The 22,061-nt window shown below is 45.7% G+C and overlaps 1 protein-coding gene across 3 annotated transcripts in view; it reads right to left on the minus strand.

Moving 5' to 3' along the window:
• Positions 1-21,784, minus strand: part of LOC147609925 (hyperosmolality-gated Ca2+ permeable channel 1.5-like) — a 58,098-nt gene extending 36,314 nt beyond the window's left edge. For 2 of the 3 annotated variants that reach the window (XM_086787325.1, XM_086787323.1), the window contains exon 1: positions 21,056-21,782. In XM_086787325.1, coding sequence (XP_086643451.1) covers positions 21,056-21,372 — 317 coding nt within the window. In that variant the 5' untranslated portion in view covers positions 21,373-21,782. Of the gene's footprint in view, positions 1-21,055 lie in introns of all 3 variants that reach the window. The other variant, XM_086787322.1, reaches the window with a different exon arrangement.
• Positions 21,785-22,061: the final 277 nt, after the last annotated feature.

A 22,061-nucleotide genomic window follows, 5' to 3' on the forward strand; every position in this document is an offset into this window, starting at 1 on the left:
GCCCCCCGAGGTGGTAGCCCTGGGAGAAGCAGGCTGGGAAGTATTGGACTTGCCACCATTATGTTTCATTTCTGCACTTTGCGCAAGCGAGAGTGCGTCTTCAAAGGTGGTTGGCCTAAACATACGCACCTCCCATTGGATTTGCATGTCAAGGCCATACAAAAACTGCACTTTCTTGTCCGTATCAGATAAACCTAATTGCAGACATAAAGTCGAAATTATATTAGCAAACTGAAGGACTGGTTGCGCGTTCTGACGCGCTCCCTTGAACTCGTCTTTGAGTCGCTCAAGGTAGTGGGGCGGTAGAAACCGCTGCTTAAGGGCGCGGACAGACTCGTCCCACACATAAGCTGCCATACCTAATCTGGTGTGGGCATGAGTCCACTGAGTCCACCAAGGAATGGCCTCACCTTCCAAGTACCAACTGGCTAAGATCACTCTGTCAGTATCTATTTTTCTAACTCTGGCAAAGTAAGCTTCAAACTGATGCAACCATGAATAAAGAGTTGTGGGGTCGAGTTTACCATTATACTTACTGAAGTTCATTTTCTCGAGAAAATGATTCGAGGGCGCCGCCAGTGTCAATCTGTCGTCCAAAGCTTTGAGGTAACGCTCGTGTTCCACGCGTCGCATGGCTTCGTCTTCTTGTTGTCGGATCTCCAATGCACGCATCTGCAACTCGAGCAAAGAGCTCGGCTGCGGTTGTGACCCCGCAAAAGGGTCCCTGTGTCGAGGATCTGGAATCTAGGGTACGGAAGGAGAGGGAGGAGGAGATGGAAAACGCGACGCTGTAGAACGGGTACGCTTTTCCAGAGCCAAGATTTGCACCTTCTGCTCGTCCAACTTGGTTGTCTGTTCTACGATTGCTCGCATCATTTGCTGGAACATGTCTGTAACACTCAAGCCTGGTGCCCTAGCTGGGCTACCTGGTGCACTCTGGTCCCATGGTTCTTGGTCTCTCTCGTCGTCGAAGCTCGCCATAGCAGGAAAATGCACTTCCTTTTCAGAACGCAATCTGACAATCCACTATCTATGTGGGAGACGTCCTGTCACCATTTGGCCACCCGAATGGTTCACTCTTGCTTTCACACTATGTACATACTGGATTGGTGTCCATGGCTTATGGAATGTGCCTATGCATGTGATTGACACGTGTCATGCTGTATAGTTGGATATAATATTCCGCTGGGACTTGACGTTATCATGCCCGGAATATCTGGAGGACTTGGCTTTCCGATGGGACTTGTGCGTTTGTGTACATGCCCGGAAACGCCTGGAGGATTGGCTTTCCACTGGGTCTAGTATCGCATATACTTGCCTGGAAACCCCTGGTCTTATATGGTTTTATGAACGGAAATTGCTCATGCCAATGCTGCATTGCATAGCATCTTTATGTGCTTGCCTGCAAATGAAATTGCATGCTGTTTTCATGCCTGCATGACCTATGTGTAGTTCCGGGCTAGGGGACGCCCGCCCGTGAACCGTGCGTGTGAAACTGTCTGCTGACATGGTTGTGTGGCATGTGAACAGGTGGTAAGTATTACCCAATCTAGGCTCAAATAGCCCTTAGGACTTAGCCAATATTTATAAGTGAGTGCGTTCCCACTTCATTAAAGTTTGGGCGCCCAAAAGTCACTTATAAATTATGACCGCTTCCAAGTTCACACTCACTGAAGTCCCGAGGCGGACAAGACTCAATGTCCAGGACCTGATCCTCCCTTTTTACTCATAAATGGGCATCTCCCCATGTCCCCTCACCTGATTGGACCCCAATTCACTTACTTATTAAGAGAAAATTCGTGTTTTCTCTTCATGAGGATTTTTGGAGGTTGAAAACTCTGTTTTTCCACCATTTCTCTCCATTTCCAAGCTCTCCATAGCTATACCCAACTTGCTAGGGTGTTTTTCCAAGCTTCCAAGAGTGTTTCCAAGTGCTAATCACTCTCCTACTCACTCCCAATGATTGAAATTCAGCAAAACAGCTCTCATTTTTGCTGTAATTTCTGGTCTTTTTGCTGAAAACCCTAATTTCAGCCTTCCTTTCTCAAGTTGAACCATAGGGGAAGCTTTCCCAGGGTTCCCTTCATCCTCTTGAAGACTTTTGTCGCGAAGGATTGCGGCAAATCGAAGATATCAACACTTCTAAAGCTTCCAACGCGAAGGCTTCCGCTTGCAACAACTTCTATGAAGACTGATAAGCTAATTGGACAATGTGTTGTCATTACTTATTCAGTAGAAGGGCAGGACTCCTTGTTTAGCCGCCCTGTGTAGTGTTTCTCTTGTCCTATGTGCTCTTGAAGATGTTGCTACCTTGCTTGGTAGAACATAGAGCCAATGGTAGAGAATATGGGCACTGAAGTCGGGCCGAGCATCAAGGCAGCTCCTTGGTGATCTACATCGACATACCATTGTTTTCTAAATGCTGAATTTCATATGCATTGGCATGGAGGATTTGGTAATGGATGCCCGTGAAGCTATGTATTGAATTTCTCCAATAGTAATACAATTTACTCAAGGGAGGGGTCGGCCGTTCCGGCTCATTGTGTGTCTCTTGTCAATTCAGCAATTTACTTCTTGTATTTGAGCAAGTGTCCTTCAAATCTTAGTGTATTTAAGTGTATTGATTAGCATTGTGTTCAACCAAGTCACATTGGTATCAGAGCATACGGTTCTCTTTCACTTCTATCGTGAGAGACGATCACCGTGAACACTAGCTATCTCTACACTTAGAACATTATGGACAGCCATACAATGAAGGTTGGAGATGCTAATACAAGAGGCAGGGACAATGAAATGCATGCCTCCAATGCTTTACAGGATGAGCAAACTCATGTGGTGCACAACAGGGAACATGAATATGTGGGACAGCCGTCCTGTGGCAAAGAAAAGATGCAAGAAGAAGAGTCCATAGTCTTGAGGGCTAAACTTACTCGTATGCAGGCTCTTCTCCATGCACAACAAGAACAATTGAATCTCTATCGCCGCGAGGATCCATTGGTACATGATCGTTTGAAGGCCAAGAAAGCTGAATCTTATATGGATCATGCTATGGCAATGATGGCTCAAGAGTTGCACATGCAACCGAGGGATGCAGTACGTGCATACTTGGCTCGTACCGAGGATGCCTATGCAGAAAAGGCAACCATCCCACATGCCTTGGAATCCCCACTAGTGCCCGAACAAGAACTTATGTCTAAGAGGATAAATCTCCATGCTATGGGAGAGGAACAATCAGTGACTTCACGCCATGCAGGAATACCTTATGTAGCCCGTGAAGGATACAATGTTTATAGCAGTGGTCAAAATGTATGTCAAATGCCATTGCCGGCTGAAAATGTACATGTGTTGCATGCACAACACATGCAACATGGGCTGCAATTTTCTGTTGGTGCAGGTATTCCGCGTATCTCTCATGCCACTCATGCCTTCGAGTGTGCTCGTGAGGGAGAAGCCATGGCTGAAAATGTATCAATGCATGTTGAGGGGCCAGCCATGCCTCATGCTTACAGGGCACATATGTATCTATGCCTTATGCATCACCTTTTGGTCCAAAAATGATGCCAGTTACAGGGGCTGTCCCAATGGACAAACATGGGGGAAAACATGTTGAGATGCACACACATGCATCAAAGTCTCGTGACTTCAAAGCCGGAGACAAATCTGTGAAGCTTGACACATATCATGGGGAATATGATGCATCAAAGGCACTTGCTTTTATTGCCCAGTTTGATATTGCTTTTGAGGATTTCACTCAGAAATCCATGATCCGGCATGTAAGCATGTTCATGAAAGACACTGCTGCCCATTGGTGGCTCACGGAGAAGCTCTCACCGAATCCTGTTAGATCATGGGAAGAGTTCAAGGAGAGGTTCTATGCTCAATTCTTGCCTCCCAATGCATTGAATGAGATAACAATGAAGTGGGATTGGGTAAAGCAAAATGAGGGGGAATCGGTAAATGCATATGTATAAAAGTTTTGGAAAGTGCTCTTGGAGGTGTCTCCATTTATGCATGTCACCGAGGCAGAAAGGAAGAGAAGGTTTCAATCGGGATTGCAACCCGTGTACAAAGCGGGATTACAAATGTATCTTGGTCATACCTTACACCAATTTATCGCAGCCGCCACCGCCACCGAGCAATTGGAACTCAAATTAAGTCGATCCAATAAGGCTAAACCCTCATTTCAAGGCAAAGAGAGGGTTGTCCAAAACCTGCAAAATGATGGACAGCCACCTAAAAGGGACCAAAACCAAGCCAAATCAGGTCCAAAAGCTGAAAATAAGTTTGCTAAAAAGCGCCCTTATAAGCCGGCAAACTTTGGTCTTAGTGCTGAGAAGAAGAAGCAATATATGCGCGAAGGCAAATGCTTTACTTGTGGCAGCACTGAGCACATGGCAAGAGCATGCCCAAATAAGAAGAACAAAGCTGAAAATGCTAATGTACCGACGCCTAATGTGCATATGGTTCCGGATGTGCAGGGCAACACTTCACATGATAGCAAAGATAGGGTTGTATGCAAAGCTTGGGGACAACTCAAGAATCAGCCCGCTTTGTTTATGTTTGATGATTGTGCAACGGAGAATTTCATATCCACTCAGATGGCAGCTGCTTTGGGTATTAAAGTGGAGGACATGGGTCCTCAAATTGAAGCAGGGGCTGCCTTTGTTGGTAGAGAAGTGCAAGTCATGCCTATTTTTGGCAAGTTGCGCATACACATTCAAGGATATGTGGATCATGAGAATTTTCTTGTGGCGCCTTTGAATGGCTGTGATGTATTGCTTGGAAAGCCTTGGCATACATGTATTGATCCGTGCAAGGCTTACAAGACTAACAGGATCACCTTCATGCATAAAGGCCAAGAACATGTAATTGATGGTGGTGAAGAGGGTGATACCATTCCCCTTGTATCTCATGTACAAATTAAGAAAGTAATGAAAAAGAGTATTTTTGCGTACTTGATTTTTGTACGAGATCCTGTTGAGGAAAATGATGTACATGTAAACACTCTTTGTAATGATAGGCTGAAATTTTTGCAAGAGCACAATGATTGTTTTGCTGATGAGTTACCAAATGAGTTACCACCTGTACGACCGGAAGATCATCGCATTAATCTTGTGCCGGGTAGCTCACCACCTAATAGGCCAGCCTATCATGTAAGTGCATCCCAAAAAGAGGAGATCATGAAGCAAGTAAATGAGCTTCTTGAGAAGGGTTTGGTTCAGCCAAGCTCTTCCCCATATTGTTCACCCGTCCTCTTAGTTCAAAAGAAGGATGGATCCTTTCGTATGTGTGTGGATTATAGAGCTTTGAATAAGCTTACCATCAAGAATCGGTTTCCGATTCCACGCATAGACGACATCCTTGACAAGTTGGATGGATCGGCATGCTTTAGCCGAATTGATCTCAAGAGTGGATATCATCAAGTGCGTGTAGTGCCTGAGGATGTACACAAAACTGCTTTCAGGACAGCATTTGGGCTTTATGAGTATCTTGTTATACCTTTTGGTCTTACAAATGCCCCGGCTACATTCAATAGAATGATGGATCGCATATTCTGTGGGTACAGGAAATTTACAGGTGTCTTCTTTGATGACATCCTAGTCTTCTCGAAGACCGAAGAAGAGCATAAAGCTCATTTGGCTATTGTTTTTGAAGAGCTCCATAAGCATAAACTCTTCATAAGTGCAAAGAAGAGTGACTTCTTCTTGTCAGAGATACATTATCTTGGGCATATTGTGTCCAAAGATGGAGTGCGGATGGATCATGCAAAGATTGATGCAATTCGGAATTGGCCCGAATTGAGTTCGGTGCATGAGATCCGTAGTTTTCTTGGATTATGCTCTTACTACCGCAGGTTCATTCGGCACTTTGCATGGATTGCTTCTCCTTTGCATGATTTGACAAAGAAGAAGGCCGTGTTCAAATGGACTAATGTAGAGAGAGATGCATTCCTCAAATTAAAAGATGCAACTACTCATGGTCCAGTGTTGATCGTTCCGGATTTGCAAAAGCCTTTTTGTGTGGAATGTGATGCATCTGGAGATTGCATAGGGGCTGTCCTTAATCAAGAGGGACATGCCGTGGCTTATGAGAGTCGTAGATCACATGATGCAGAGCTATCTCTTGGCATTTATGAGAAAGAGCTCTTGGCTGTAATTCATGCACTTACTATATGGAAACATTACCTTCTTGGGGCTGATTTCACTGTGAAGACAGATCACCAGAGTTTGAGGTATTTTCTTACTCAAACTAAGTTATCAGAGAAGCATATGAGGATGGCCAATTTCCTCTCTATGTTTCATTTTCAGATCTTGCACACCCCGAGAAAGAAGAATGTAGTGGCCGATGCATTGTCACGAAAGCCGTATGCAGCAGCTATCTCGGGTGCCTCTCATGGGGACTTGTCTACCATGCGTGATTTGTATCATACGGATGCTAATTGGGGAATGTCACCATTTGGCCACCCGAATGGTTCACTCTTGCTTTCACACTATGTACATATTGGATTGGTGTCCATGGCTTATGGAATGTGCCTATGCATGTGATTGACACGTGTCATGCTGTATAGTTGGATATGATATTCCGCTGGGACTTGACGTTATCATGCCCGGAATATCTGGAGGACTTGGCTTTCCGATGGGACTTGTGCGTTTGTGTACATGCCCGGAAACGCCTGGAGGATTGGCTTTCCACTGGGTCTAGTATCGCATATACTTGCCTGGAAACGCCTGGTCTTATATGGTTTTATGAACGGAAATTGCTCATGCCAATGCTGCATTGCATAGCATCTTTATGTGCTTGCCTGCAAATGAAATTGCATGCTGTTTTCATGCCTGCATGACCTATGTGTAGTTCCGGGCTAGGGGACGCCCGCCTGTGAACCGTGCATGTGAAACTGTCTGCTGACATGGTTGTGTGGCATGTGAACAGGTGGTAAGTATTACCCAATCTAGGCTCAAATAGCCCTTAGGACTTAGCCAATATTTATAAGTGAGTGCGTTCCCACTTCATTAAAGTTTGGGCGCCCAAAAGTCACTTATAAATTATGACCGCTTCCAAGTTCACACTCACTGAAGTCCCGAGGCGGACAAGACTCAATGTCCAGGACCTGATCCTCCCTTTTTACTCATAAATGGGCATCTCCCCATGTCCCCTCACCTGATTGGACCCCAATTCACTTACTTATTAAGAGAAAATTCGTGTTTTCTCTTCATGAGGATTTTTGGAGGTTGAAAACTCTGTTTTTCCACCATTTCTCTCCATTTCCAAGCTCTCCATAGCTATACCCAACTTGCTAGGGTGTTTTTCCAAGCTTCCAAGAGTGTTTCCAAGTGCTAATCACTCTCCTACTCACTCCCAATGATTGAAATTCAGCAAAACAGCTCTCATTTTTGCTGTAATTTCTGGTCTTTTTGCTGAAAACCCTAATTTCAGCCTTCCTTTCTCAAGTTGAACCATAGGGGAAGCTTTCCCAGGGTTCCCTTCATCCTCTTGAAGACTTTTGTCGCGAAGGATTGCGGCAAATCGAAGATATCAACACTTCTAAAGCTTCCAACGCGAAGGCTTCCGCTTGCAACAACTTCTATGAAGACTGGTAAGCTAATTGGACAATGTGTTGTCATTACTTATTCAGTAGAAGGGCAGGACTCCTTGTTTAGCCGCCCTGTGTAGTGTTTCTCTTGTCCTATGTGCTCTTGAAGATGTTGCTACCTTGCTTGGTAGAACATAGAGCCAATGGTAGAGAATATGGGCACTGAAGTCGGGCCGGGCATCAAGGCAGCTCCTTGGTGATCTACATCGAAATACCATTGTTTTCTAAATGCTGAATTTCATATGCATTGGCATGGAGGATTTGGTAATGGATGCCCGTGAAGCTATGTATTGAATTTCTCCAATAGTAATACAATTTACTCAAGGGAGGGATCGGCCGTTCCGGCTCATTGTGTGTCTCTTGTCAATTCAACAATTTACTTCTTGTATTTGAGCAAGTGTCCTTCAAATCTTAGTGTATTTAAGTGTATTGATTAGCATTGTGTTCAACCAAGTCACACGTCCGGAGGCTTCCGGAGGCTGAAAACCAACCGTCCTTTGAGGGACAGGAGTCACTCCGAAAGGGGTAGTCCACCAGCACCTGAAAACCAACCACACGAGCGAGAAAAAATTCTGGTTTCTTTGCTGAATCTTTGCACTTGAAGTAGGCTCTGATACCACTATAACATGCGGAAGCTTCGGAGAAGAATCGGTAACTTCAATGCTCAGAAATCACCACTCTTTTCGCGACGGAATTAACGCACAAACTGAATGAAGATGTGCAGAAAGTAGAGAGAGAAGAAGAAGAAGAAGAAGAATGTATTATCGTCCTCTGGGAGCCGATAAATGGCCCATGGGACCTCCACGAAATTATTACAAAGCTGTAAGAAACAAAAAACAACGCCTCCTCCCTTCATTGGAGGAAAATACAAAGCCTTCTCCCTTCATGGGAGTGATATGGAGCTTGTCGTATCAGTACAGCAGGCTGTAGCAGTTCCAATATGACGGGCAGCAGCAGCTCCAAGAGAGATAACAGTAGCAGCTCCACGAAAACTTTGAATAAGGACAGCCCGATGGCTGAGATGAAGGCAATGGGCTGAAGAGGCTAGGAGGAACCTCGCTTTGATACCATGTAAAAATATGGAAACAAGAGCTAGAAACTAGAAGACTAGAAGTGAAATAAGAACAAGATTGAAGGATAAAGAGTTACCTTGAGATGAGTGTAGACAAGACACAAGCTAGATACTTCTTATGATGTGACACCCACAATATATAGGTGTGTAGTACAAGAGATAGTAGCCACGCTGATATGTGGGACAAATAAGATGCCACATGGCAGACACACAAGACTCAAGACAAAAGTTTATACTAGACTAGGAAAAGAATACACCTAGTGTGCACTTATTTCCAACAGAATCATCACTGGCTCATTCAGTACATCCTGAATTATATCCTCATCATGGCATTGACATCCTGCCTGAAAACAAGATGTGATCCCCAATACAAAACATGCCTGCCATTGGAGCAAAAACTACAAGACTTATACCAATTGACAAGGGCCCCTTCTGCATGCTTTAAAATATCCAAAGCCAACATGAAGGAAGTGAAAATATGGATGTGTCACCACTTGAGCTGGCCTTTTACATCTCTTGGGTCCAGTAGGAGATGTGGAAGGAAGAGGGAGATTGATTCTCCCTTGTTATCTGGATGGGGTCTTCATTGGCAATGTTTGTGCTGAGGAGATCAAGGGTGGCAACACTTGGATTTGGTCATGGCTCGCTCCCAAAGAACCAGTCATTGTCTTCTTTGGAGGATTGGAGCTATTCATGATGATCTAAGGCAATAGGTTAGATTCAGATAGCTCATCTGGGAGATGATGTGCAATGAGGCATGAACTCCAGAGCAGAGGGAAAAGTTTTTTCACTTCTACCGCGTCATTGGTAGTGGAGCTAAGAGGGAGTATTGAATGTAGGGTTTATGGTGCATCTCCACTTGTGAGCCTGCTTGAGGGGACATCGGAGCACACACGTATTGTGTTATATTTATGGGCATGTGAACAATCTCTTAAATAAGTGTAAAGCTAGTGTCAAGACACTTTAGTGCACTCACTTTGAGACTAGGTCTAGTGCCTATATAAAAGGACCCTCATGCAACATTATTTATAAGTGCAATCAAGCTGAAGCAAGTTCCCTTGTGCTCTATCTCGCTCTCTTGTGCAAGTGTGCTCTTTTGCAAGTGTGTGTGTGTTCATGCAATCAAGTGTTTCTCTCTATCCTCTTCTCTCTCATAGCTGTGCGTTTTATTAACACAACAGCTCCTGCCAGCCATTCAACTCGCCCCCACTTTTATCTGTATGCCGTAATCCATCCCTCCCTTCTTTGCTGTGCATTTCTCCTACTATACCCACTGTCAGAATATGCAACAGAGATGAAGACAAGATCTGCAAAAATACTAGAGCAAGTGCACAGTAGAAAAACGCAGAGGAGAGAGAGAGAGAGAGAGAGAGAGAAGCGTATAACTCTACTATATACACAAGAAAACCCGAATACTGAATACAAAGTGTGGGGGGCCAAGGGGCCATTTTATATGGCCCCAACAACCAGTCGGCCTGATGAAAAGACAGCCGACAGCAACAAATCAGCCCACAACTTGATCCTCCTCTAGTCGGCCAGAATCTGCCAGTCGGCCAGCACACAGAGAAAGTCGGGGCAGCCAGTGACCAGTCGGCCAGCATCTGGTATAGCCAACACGTCCAATACTGCCTCCCACACCAGAAAAATGGGAAAAAAATAGGGAAAAATATGGAGAGCGGGGAAAAATGAGAAAACACCTAAATCGGGCGGGCACACCCACAACAAAGGCCCTGGTGTAAATACACAGACAGGAGATGACTGCTAACACCCCCTCTCAAATCCTGGATGTGGAACCAACCCCAGTGAGCTGCTGGAGTGCCGCCGGAGCATAGCCTGAGGTAGAGACTTCGTGAAGAGGTCCGCCGCATTGTCCTCCATCGAACAATAAAGAAGCAAGATGCCACCAGCCAAGATCTTCTCACGAACAAAGTGATATTGTACCTCTATGTGCTTGGTCCGGGCATGGAAGACCGCATTCCGAGCAATAGCTATACAGCTCTGGTTATCGCACTAGATGACTGTGGGCTCCTTTTGCGGGAACCCAATCTCGCCAAGCAACCTCCGCAGCCACACAACCTCGCAAGCAGCACCACAAGGAGCCCGGTACTCCGCCTCTGCCGATGACAAGGCAATAGTTGGCTGCCTCTTACTGCTCCATGAAACCGCTCCTGAGCCGAGAGAAAACTGTAGCCTGATGTGGATCTCCTCGTGCCTGGATATCCTCCCCAATCTGAGTCACTCCATCCTTGGAGTCTGACTCCATCCATCAAACCCCCTCCTTTGTAAAAGAGTCCAAGATCCTTCATCCCCTGCAGATACCGCAAGATCCGCAATCCTGCGTCCCAATGAGACTTCAACGGCGTCTGCATGAATGAGCTCAACAGCCCCACAGAAAAGCTCAAGTCCAGTCTAGTGTTCAGCAGCCATAGCAATGAACCAACCAACTTTCAATACAGAGAGGCATCAACTGGCTCACAAGGATCATTCACTGTCAGCTTCGTGTTTGGATCCATTGGCGACATAATAGGCTTGCAGTTCTCCATCCCAAAGGCCTCAAGCAACTCATGAACATACCACTGCTGAGAGACAAAAAAACCCCTCTGGGTCTACCATATCTCCAATCCCAAGAAGAAGTGGTGTCATGTGCACAGTGTGTATCTACCGTGTGCTACACGCACACAAGACTAGCTTCGAGGTTTGGGGAAGCTTGGAGCTAGGCAAGCTCATTGGCGAGCTGAGTTAGGGATAGACTAACGGGCGGGCACCCAAGTATGGACAAGCGGGCGCCCAAGTGTGGATGCCCAATGACGGGCATCCACACTTGGGGAAGCTTGGAGCTAGGCAAGCTGATTGGCGAGCTGAGTTAGGGATAGACTAACGGGCGGGCACCCAAGTATGGACGAGCGGGCACCCAAGTGTGGATGCCCGATGACGGGCCAAGAGCCTATAAAAGGGTGGCCAAGGTAAGTCATTAGTCATATAGAGTCTCGCGTGTTTTGTGAGAGCTCTATGGTCAGGAGCCTGGATCTGGTGCAGACGTGCACCTGCTTCATGCAGCCGAGGCCGGCAACAGTCTCGAGGCCCGCGAGGGTAGCTTCGTGGCGGTATGGGACGTCACGAGGTAGAGATTGGTCGGTACGTCCATCTAGTTAGCTCAACTCGTGGCTCGGTGGGGACAACCAAGTCTTGTGGGTTTGCCCACGGCTGTCGAGGTTGGGAGGTGAGTCAGGCTTGCACCCCCTTCTTGTTTGTTTGTTTTGTTTGTAGGTTTCGAGTCTCGTATCAAGAGCGTTCTACCTTGAGACCCTATGGGGATTTGACAGTGGTATCAGAGCATGCCTCATGAACGAGCAAGTCGGTAAGTAGAGAAGATGAGGTCGAAGAAAAGGTATGAGTTCAAGAAGCTTGCTGTTTTTTCTATGCATACTGCTATTTTTTCAGATTAGTATGTTGCTTTTTCATTGAAGAAACCCGTGATGATGGAGATGGTGGTCTAGAAAGGGTTGTTTGTTTAGAATGAAGAAGGGATGTGTTTGTGCAACTGTTTGAACAATTTGAAGAGAGAGAAAACAAAAAGCATGTCGGCTTTTGTGAGAGAGAGAGAGAGAGAAGGTCGCCAGCCGTGTTGTGTAATGCTTGTATGCGCAGCCTGGGCGGGTACTGTATAGCAGGCTGGCAAAGGCATACTGCAGTCGGCCAAGAATACGCAGAGGCACACAATCGTGTGCAAAGACCAGTGCGTAGGCGACAGCTCCAGCCAGGCGGGCGCAAGCGCACATGGGCAATCGACGTGGCCAAGCCTAGGCACAGGCAGGCACAAGCAGCCGAAGGCACACGCAGCAATCGGCGGCGACTTCAGGCCCACACAGGCGACAGGTGGCACTAAATTCAGGTGGGCGAAGGAAAAAACGCGAAAGCATACCAGCGTCCGATTTTAGCTTTTGTTTTTTTTTTTTTAAAACAAAACAAAACATACGCTTTGCTTTCGTTTTCTTTGGATTAAACCTTAGTAAAGGGGTTAAAGACCCACTTAATGCTTAAAGGTGTTTTTTTTTTTAGAAAACAAAATATATATTTTTTTTTATTTTTTTATTATTTTTTTTTTTTAACACAAAAGCAAAAGCTCAAGATTGCTTTTGGGGAAGCCTATATATTCCCCTTAAGCGGGCTTCTTGCCACACATCTCTCAAGTTTTCAAGCTCTCAAGCTCTCAAGTTCTCTAGCACTTTTCTTGTGCAAGATCGAATTTTCTCTCCCCTTGCCCTCTTCGCGATGTTGACCCAAGAATCCGAGTTGGAGCCCCTTATCGAACGTGAAGGCCTGCCAGCTACGAAAGATACCGATGCCGAACTTTTCGACGATTATGTGTCAAAATCAGATTTCCAAGAGTTTAAAGTTGCTCTCGAAGCTTCTTCTTCGGAACGTCAAGCACAAATCGCCGCGCAGATGCAGGCTTTGAAGAACTCCATCTCTCTTTTGACCACCACCCTATCTACTCTTTCGGGTATGGATACCTTGGCATCTGCCCCAACATTACTCCGAAACAGTTTGGGGGCGAGAAAAAGCAGCGTACCAAGGAGATAGTGGACACTTGGCTACATAAGTCGCAAGTCCATTTTCAGTTCCATCCATATGACGATGGGAAAAAGATCCAGTTAGCAACAGGTTTCCTCTCAGGCAAAGCTTTGCTTTGGTGGAAGGAACTCAACCCTAAGCCAACGACGTGGGCACAGTTCGAAGACGTCTTCAAGAAAGAATTCCTCAAGAAAGAGGATGACTATGATGTTGCCCGGTTTACTGCTTTGATCATGACCTCGCAGAACCTCACTTATGAGGTCTACCTCCAGAAATTTAGGGACTTGCAGATGAAAGCTACAAAGATGGATCCCACAACTCTTTTGGGGTTCTTTGTAGCTAGTTTATCCAACTCATACCGCTTACAAGTTAAAAATAACAAATGCAAAACTTTGGACGAGGCCATTCATTCCGCTCGTATCTATGATGATACAATGGTCTCTTCCAAGTCTAACCCCGTTACCGAGCAAGGGAACAAGCACAAAAGAAAGTTCTCTGCACCAATAGCTAACTCGACTAAAGGAAAGTCTTCGGACCAACCTTCAAAGAATTCAAGTTCGACACTAGCGAAGAAGAAACGTCTCCTTAAAGCTTTGAAGCTCAAGAAGGAGGGACGTTGTTTCATCTGCGAAGAAAAAGAACACATGCGTAGTAACGAGTGCCCGAAGCAAAAGGGTGCAAAGACCAACACAGGACCCAAGCCAAAGACAACTAACCAGTTGTCTTTGAAAGGTACATCAGTTACTGTACTTTCTCGCTCTAGTACATGTTCTGATTGTTTGTTCAACTCTAAAGTTTTTGGCTTGCATGATCTTCTCCGAGTTTATGGAGAAGTGAATGGCCATAGAATCCACATTCTTCTAGACCCTGGCAGCTCACACAACTTTGTTAACTACAAACTTGTGCAGAAATTGGGTCTTGATACGACACCCAGCGATCATACCTATGAGGTACGCCTACCTGCGGGTCGGCAAGTATGGGATCGAAAGGTGGAGATGCTACCAATCCAGATCCTAGAACATGTAGACTTGTTATTAGGGATTGAGTGGTTTAAGACTCTTCAAGTCCAGATAGATTGGTCTAGTCATATTTTTTCTTTTCAACATAGGAACACCCAGTATAGTACCTTAGGTGATTGTATACATCCCTCTCAGGGACCTCTTGTAAATACAGTTGATTTTGGAAATATAATGGATTCTTCTTTGTATACCGCTTTCCATTGTGTATTAATTCCACTTTCTTCATTTCTCATACCTTCTATGGATGTCAATGAATTCCCTCTAGAATGATGTCAATGATTCTGTGTATCTGGTATGGTACCGGATGCCAGATCACTGAGTACTTAGTGTTTAGGACAAGGAGCCAGCCAATAGGGCTACCCCGGATCTTAGTGTGGGCATGGGAATGGTGTGGAACCACCCCCATGAGGGCCAGGAAGGCCCAGGCTGAAACCACCAGCCATGGAGGGGCTGTAGGACAGCCCTAGGGCAAGAATAAGGCAGATTCCAGGAGTTTACAGCCTTTACATGGCTGTAGGGCAAGTATGGGGCAGCCCATACAGGCTGCCCAGCCCTTGGAATGTGGGAAAAGGCTATGCCCAGCACTCTGGAAGCAGGCGCATCACCTCCCAGCCAGTTTGGAATAATGCGCAGCATTTTAGGTGATTTATTTTAGCATTTATTGCTGAATTTTCACAAGTATTGGGACATTTGTGCTGGCCGCCTAGTTCTATGCTGGCCAACTACTGTAGTTGGGCTAGTATAAAAGGGAGAGCCCATGTTCCCATTCATTCATCTCATTATTCACCAAGAGCTCAAGCAAATCAAGGGCTAGACAAGCCAAGGGAGTTGCTAAGCAAAGAGGTGGAGAACTGAAGGTCAAGGGCAAGGATTTCCCAGCCAAGAAAGGTCAAGAATTCTGTATTTTCTTTTCAGATTCACATCATTCTAATAAAGCAAATACACCATCCGTGGTGGGGGCCCTACAGAGGGTAATTGGGACCCAATACTGTGTCCTCTCCATCTCTCCCTCTCTCTCTATTTTCTGCACATCTCCTTTCAGTTTGTGCGTTAATTTCCGTCGTGAAAAGAGTGCTAAATTCTGAGTATTGAAGTTACCGATTCTTCTCCAAAGCTTCCGCATGTTACACTCGGTACCAACTCCCAAGTGTTGTTCTTCTCGATGGCATCCAGTTCCACTTGCATGGCTTTCCTCCAAGTATCCTGTGCAAGGGCTTCCTTGACGGAAGTGGGCTCTTTGTCCCGCATGATAGGAGACATCAAAGCATAGTTTACATGTAAAAGCTCCGCTGAATGACTTTTTTCACGGACTCTGTGTGCGATCTTCAAGGTCGTCCTCTGTGGTCCATTCGGAGGGAAGCTCCATGACACCTCACTCCCGAAGAGTGTCCACTAACCACCTGGGTACTCGAACACAACGTGGAGCCTCCCGCTGCTGCGGGGACTCAACTCCAGCTACGGTCTCAACCTCCTAAACTGACTAAGGTCGTCCAGCTGCAACAATAGACTGGGAATCATCATCAGAATCCTCTAGGTCTCCAAGAAGTGGCGGCTCATCAAAGACCACATCCCTGCTGACAACAATCTCGTTCCTCTCTGGATCAAATATAAGCTTTTGGGACTTAGAGTCGAGCTTCCCCCTTTGCTTCTTCGGAATGTGAACATACGCATCGCTCCCAAACACACGGAAATGGGAGACATCAAGTTTCCTGCCAAAATATGCCTCAAAGGGAGTCATGTTCAGTACTAAAGTCGTCAGAGACCGGTTAAGGATATGGATAGCCATAGCCACAGCCTCTCCCCAAAGTGGACGAAGAAGATCACGATGCTCCAGCATCGTCCTCGCCATCTCCACCACAGTCCTGTTCTTTCGTTCTACTACTCCATTCTCTGACGGCGAACCTGTATTGGCCAGCTCCCTCTTGATGCCATGTTCCGCACAAAATCTCACGAAAGCATTAGAAGAAAATTCACCTCCTTTGTCAGCCCGGAGAGTCTTCACCTGCAAGCCAGACTCTTTCTCCACCATCACATGCCACTCCTTGAACCGAGAAAAAGCTTGGTCCTTCTAAGAAAGGAAATAGACCCATGTGAATCTGGAATAATCGTCAACAAGCAGCATGAAGTATAGAGAACCTCCCAAGGATGCTATCTGCATAGGTCCACACAAGTCTTCATGATTGCCTTCTCTTAATCACATTCGATCATTCGTACGGCTTCAACTAATTTGTCCTTCTTCAGAGAGGCCTCCAACATCTGGCAAGCCAACCACCATCTGGTCCCGGAAAGCTCGCCGCAGCGCATCCACATTTAAGTGGCCAAACCGAAAGTGCCACAACTCACCAACCTGAGAACCTGTCACGGAAGAGAGTGCGGAGAGTTTGTATATACCATTCTCCACGCCGCCTTCCCAAACAACCTGGCCAGTCTGGCGGTCCCATAGAGCAACAGAATGCTCCTCAAACTCCACCCGGAGGCCAGTCTTGCATACCTCATGCACTGACAATAGATGAAAAACAAGTGCTGGGACATAAAGAACACGGGAGGAATGCTTACCCCCTCTGCCATCAGGAATGATCTCCATCTGGCCCTCACTGTGTATCGGAATTGTGGAATTGTCGCCAATGAAAATGCGACCTGACTACCATTTCATATCTAGAAAGAAGTCACGGGAAGGAGTCATGTGCCTGGAGCACCACTATCGAGAATTCATTCCCAAGTATCTTTGCGGTGAAGCCAACTGCCTCCTCGCTCGAAGAAGATGAAGCATCCGTGTCCATCATCTCTAAGTACACAAAGGCTGGAGTCTTTGCAACTGAAGCTGAAGAATCAACACTCTTTCCAGTCCGCTTGGACACTTCCTCCAATAGTGGCCTTTCTCGCCACAATCATTGCAGGTCCTCTCGGCCTTCAGTTTCCCTCGGTCTGAGTCGGGCTTCTTCTCAGAAGACTTCTCCGATGAAGCCTTCCCTTTGCCCTTGGTTTTGTTATGCCGGCCTTTCGACCATTGGCTGCCAGTTAAGGCCTCAGAACCTCCGCCCTGTGGAGGGTTCGAAAATCTTTCCTCCTGGTCCAAGACGGTCCAAGACCAAGGGCACAAGCTCCTCCCATGTGATGGTGCTGAGCCTACCACTGGTAATCAACGAAGAGTAAAATGCTGAGTACTGAGAGGGCAAATGTGACAGCAACGTTATGGCCATATCCTCCGATGATATCTCTTTCCCAGCCTGGAGAACTTCCTGTTGAAGAGCCTGTAGCTTGTTGATGTGCTCCTGCATCGTCAACGACTTTGCAGGATTCATCACCCGCATCTGAACTTCCAAAGAGATCCTCTTCATGGGCGATACCCTGTTGTAGAGAGAAGCCAAATGCTGCCAAATACCTATGGCCAACGTTATATGCTTGATATGATTGATTACCTGTGGTGTGCAATTGAGGAAAATGAAAGAACGGACTCTGGCATTGACATGATCCCATAATTGTGCCTATGCCTCATGTTCCTTCCGAATAGAGGGTAACTCCCCTTCCTCTAACTCCGGCCGTGGAACCCCAACAACAATGAAATCTGCAAGGTCGTAAGACTCCAAAACAGATTCCATCATTACCTTCCATATGCCATAGTTGTTCTCATCCAACTGACAGTCCACTAGGAACGTGGGGAGTGTCGGGATCTTCACGTGCTTCTCAGCCATCTCAAGTAAATCTGCCATTGCGGGGGTGTAACTGCAAAGGGAGGATGGGTGGGAAAAATGAAGAACTAAACCTGCAAGTGGCTGTCCAGCAAATCAGCCCTTCCGCTTGCTTCTCCTCTTCCCGTACGGCCCAAAACAGTCCTCCAATCAGCAACAAAACAGCCCCCCTCTTGCTCACACAGTTCCCAAGATCTTCCAAGAGCCTAGAGCTCTGATACCATGTCAGAATATGCAGCGGAGATGAAGACAAGATCTAAAAAAATACTAGAGCAAGTGCACAGAAGAAAAACGCAGAGAAGAGAGAGAGAGAGAGAGAGAGAGAAGCGTATAACTCTGCTATATACACAAGAAAACCCGAATACTGAATACAAAGTGTGGGAGGCCAAGGGGCCACTTTATATAGCCCCAACAACCAGTCGGCCTGATGAAAAGACAGCCGACAGCAGCAAATCAGCCCACGACCTGATCCTCCTCCAGTCAGCCAAGATCTGCCAGTCGGCCAGCACACAGAGAAAGTCGGGGCAGCCAGTGACCAGTCGGCCAACATCTAGTACGGCCGACAGGTCCAATAGTGCCTCCCACACCAGAAAAATGGGAAAAAAATGGGGAAAAAATAGGGAAAATAATGGAGAGTGGGGAAAAATGAGAAAACACCTAAATCGGGCAGGCACACCCACGACAGAGGCCCTGGCGTAAATATACCGACAAGAGATGACTGCTAACACCCACCTTCCCCCTCCTCTCTATGCTTTTGTTCTCTTGCCTGCCATTCTCCTCGCCCCCCTCCTTTTTGCACTTTTCTTCTCCAAGCCTGCCTCTTCCTCCTATCCACCTCCCTCCTCCTTTCTGCACTTTTCTTCTCCAAGCCTGCCTCTTCCTCCTATCCACCTCCCTCCTCTTGCCGACCTCCTGCTTCGCCTTCCTCTGCGCGGAGCCCTTTTCCCACCCTTCCTCCTGCCCACAGCCTTCAGTATGGAATACATTAGTCGAGCCTTCCATCTTTGATTTGCATTATGGCTTCTGCCAACAATCTTTCCTTACCCCCCTTGGCTAGAAGAGCCTTAAACTTTTCAGAATACGAACTCCACACCTTGCATATTGACATTGAAAAAATTAAGCACAACCTTATTGGTCGGATTTATGGATCCCAACCTGCCCACTCTCAAGTGCGAGACTGAATCCTTGCAGCCCTACCCACGGAGTTGACCGTACATTTCCAGGATGTACGCCTACTTGGTAGGGGCTTCTGCCAAGTAGGCTTTGACTCCACAGAAGCCACTCTCCAGGCTTTGGCCAGTAATCCACTTCCACTTGGTCCTAAAAGGATCTTCCTCTTCACGTATCACACAAATTTTGATCCAGTGAACGAAGACCGATGCCTCACCCCCATTGCACTAGTTTGCATTGTAACCAACCAACCCTAAAGGCCAGCCAACCATCCCATATACACTATAAATAGAGGGCAAGGGGCTAAGAGTCATTCATGGAGAGTTTAGGCATGTGCTCGGAGACAGCTAGCAGACTTAAGGGCCTTGATTAAAGGCATCATCCACATCATCATTAAGAAAGCGCTTGTTTTTCTTTTCGATTCATTGTAATTTACAGTCATATCAATGCAGAGTAGATTAGGCCAAATCTCTCTCTTGTCTGCTGTGTTTGTTAAGCATCTTTGCGTTAATATGTGATTAATTGGCTTTTTTTTCCCAAGAGAAGATCCTTCCATTAGTTAAATGAAAAAAAACCAGCCAAGAGGCACATGATGGGATGCATATCTCTCTCGTCCTAAGTTTGAACCCCTTAGAGGGATGCTCAGGTATGTCACCAAGCTTTGATGGTTACTACCATCAGAGGAGAAAAGGGGAGCCTAATGTGGGCATCCATGAATATCCACCTCGTTCTTCCACCTTTGTGAGGGGTACAAACCTGAATTTGCAGAGTGAAGAGATACTTCCAAGGCTCATGCTAGGAAGGGGCCATCTAATGAACAACTTACTAGCAAGGCTCTGCACTAGACATTTTGTATCATTTTCAACAATTCCTAAACAACAAAACAACACACACACCCATCCCTCCCCCCCTCCCCCCCCCCCCCCCCCCCCCCCTCCTCAATAGATTCTTTGCCACCATTTCAGATTTTGGACAGCCTTATGCATGATCGAGCAAGAACCCAATAGAATCAGAGATGGCATTTGGCAGACTCCATAAAGCCATCAGCCAAGGATGAGCCTCTACAAAAATCAAGTGACAATGGATGGGTTTATTCAGATGCCAGGTTACCTTAAACTCATGTCACATTCACTAAGGATCTCCATAGGCCGCCTCCGGGTGTCATCGCATAGGCTCCACATGAAGGCAGGGAGAGCCTCATGTGAGAACCGAGAGCTGCAAACATGCACACTGCACAGTATGGATATGGATGATGTTGAGACTAAGGAGGAAGCCACCCTCTTCCCGGCACATGAGATAGCTTTGCAACCCTATCAGGCTTTTCACATATCATGCCTTCATTGTTGACCATCAGTGTCTTCTCGGCATACCCCCAAGTTTCCATCTATTTTTTGCTTTGATTGCTTTCTCTCTCTCTCCATGCACTTGTGCATGTACATAAAATAATACAGCATGCACACATGTGTGCATCCCATGCATACATACATATGTTCGTATATGCACAAGCAAGCATACGTGTATGTGTGTACTTGTGAATGCTTTTTTTAAAAAAAACTTCTTTAAACATTTATATGGAAACTCACTCAGTAACATAAACTCTGTTTTTCTTAATTTAAAAGTAAAGAATTAAATTATACAGCATGCATCATACGGATACATACATCATACATATGTACGTACGCACGTACATACATGGATGTGCTTGTGAATTTGTGAATGCATTTTTATTTTTATTTTTAAATATTTATTTATATATTTATATCAATGCTCAATCGAAAAATAAATTCTGTTTTTCATGATTTAAAAGTAAAGGCAAGCCCAGGGGAGTTTGTCTTTTTTTTCTTAAAGAAAATTAAATGTCCTGATTAAAATAATGATAATCCTTTTTTTCCTAAATACAGATTTATTTATTTATTTTTGAACCAGAGACTGTACTGACCCGAGGAGGTAGATGCGGAGGTAGATGGCAGAATCAAAGCCGGCATGGTCGATGAGCTCGGGCTCTGGCATTTTGAGGGCCTCTTTGGTCCAGTCCAAGAAGTGGATGTAGACTCTCCAGTCCAAGTTCACTATGGCCGATATAGACCTCGCAGTACCTCCCTTGTCTTCATGCCTGATGTGCTTAATGTACCACTTAGGGTAATAAACCCTATCATTAATCGGTTGCAACCTTAGAATAGCAAAGAATAGCAGAAAAATAATAGCTGAAATTATGTTAATTCCAGCAGACACACCCAGGTCCGAGAGCGTAGTCATAGGTTAAATTAAGCTCCTTGATCATAGGTTATCTCGAGAAATTAACTGCAGGATCTCTTGATCAAATGTAACCTTAGTTCTCAAAATTTGATTGCGATCAATACTGCAAGGCCCTGGATGGATCAAGCTTAAAAAAACAATGTAATAAAAGCATAACCTAAGCCTGAACCTTAGGTATACTTTCTGTGAAGTTGATCAAAGCTCTATCAGACACAAAAAGTTGATGTTTGATCCTAATGCTCAAGCTATAATTTGTGAAGTGGATCAAAGCTCAATTAAACAGGAAGATTAATTCTCTCAAGACCTTAATTCGGTACAATCTAATCTTTTTTGTTTTTTTTTTATGCGTTCAATACGAGGAAACACGGCTAGCAGGGCAGCCGAACTGATGAGAGTATTTTTGAAATGTGTGTTTTTGTGAGGATTTCGAACGTGTATGATATAATCGAGGCCGAGGAGACAGCTACACGTGGACCCTTCTGTTTGGCTTTTGCCGACCCAGCTCATTTTCTCCTTTTTTTTCTCTAAATTAATTCGAAGTGGCCCGCCTTTCTAAGGGCTCGTTTCCACGTGTTGTCCAATTGGCAAACGGGTTTAATTATCGGAAGAAAAAAAAAAGGCATTTTTTTCAGAAGGGGATGTAGCAGAGCTACTCACACACAACCCTATGCCACACACACACAACCCTA

The sequence above is a fragment of the Cibotium barometz genome, chromosome 50 (genome assembly GCF_041138505.1).
Source record: "Cibotium barometz isolate CiBa-2024 chromosome 50, ASM4113850v1, whole genome shotgun sequence".
NCBI lineage: Eukaryota > Viridiplantae > Streptophyta > Polypodiopsida > Cyatheales > Cibotiaceae > Cibotium > Cibotium barometz.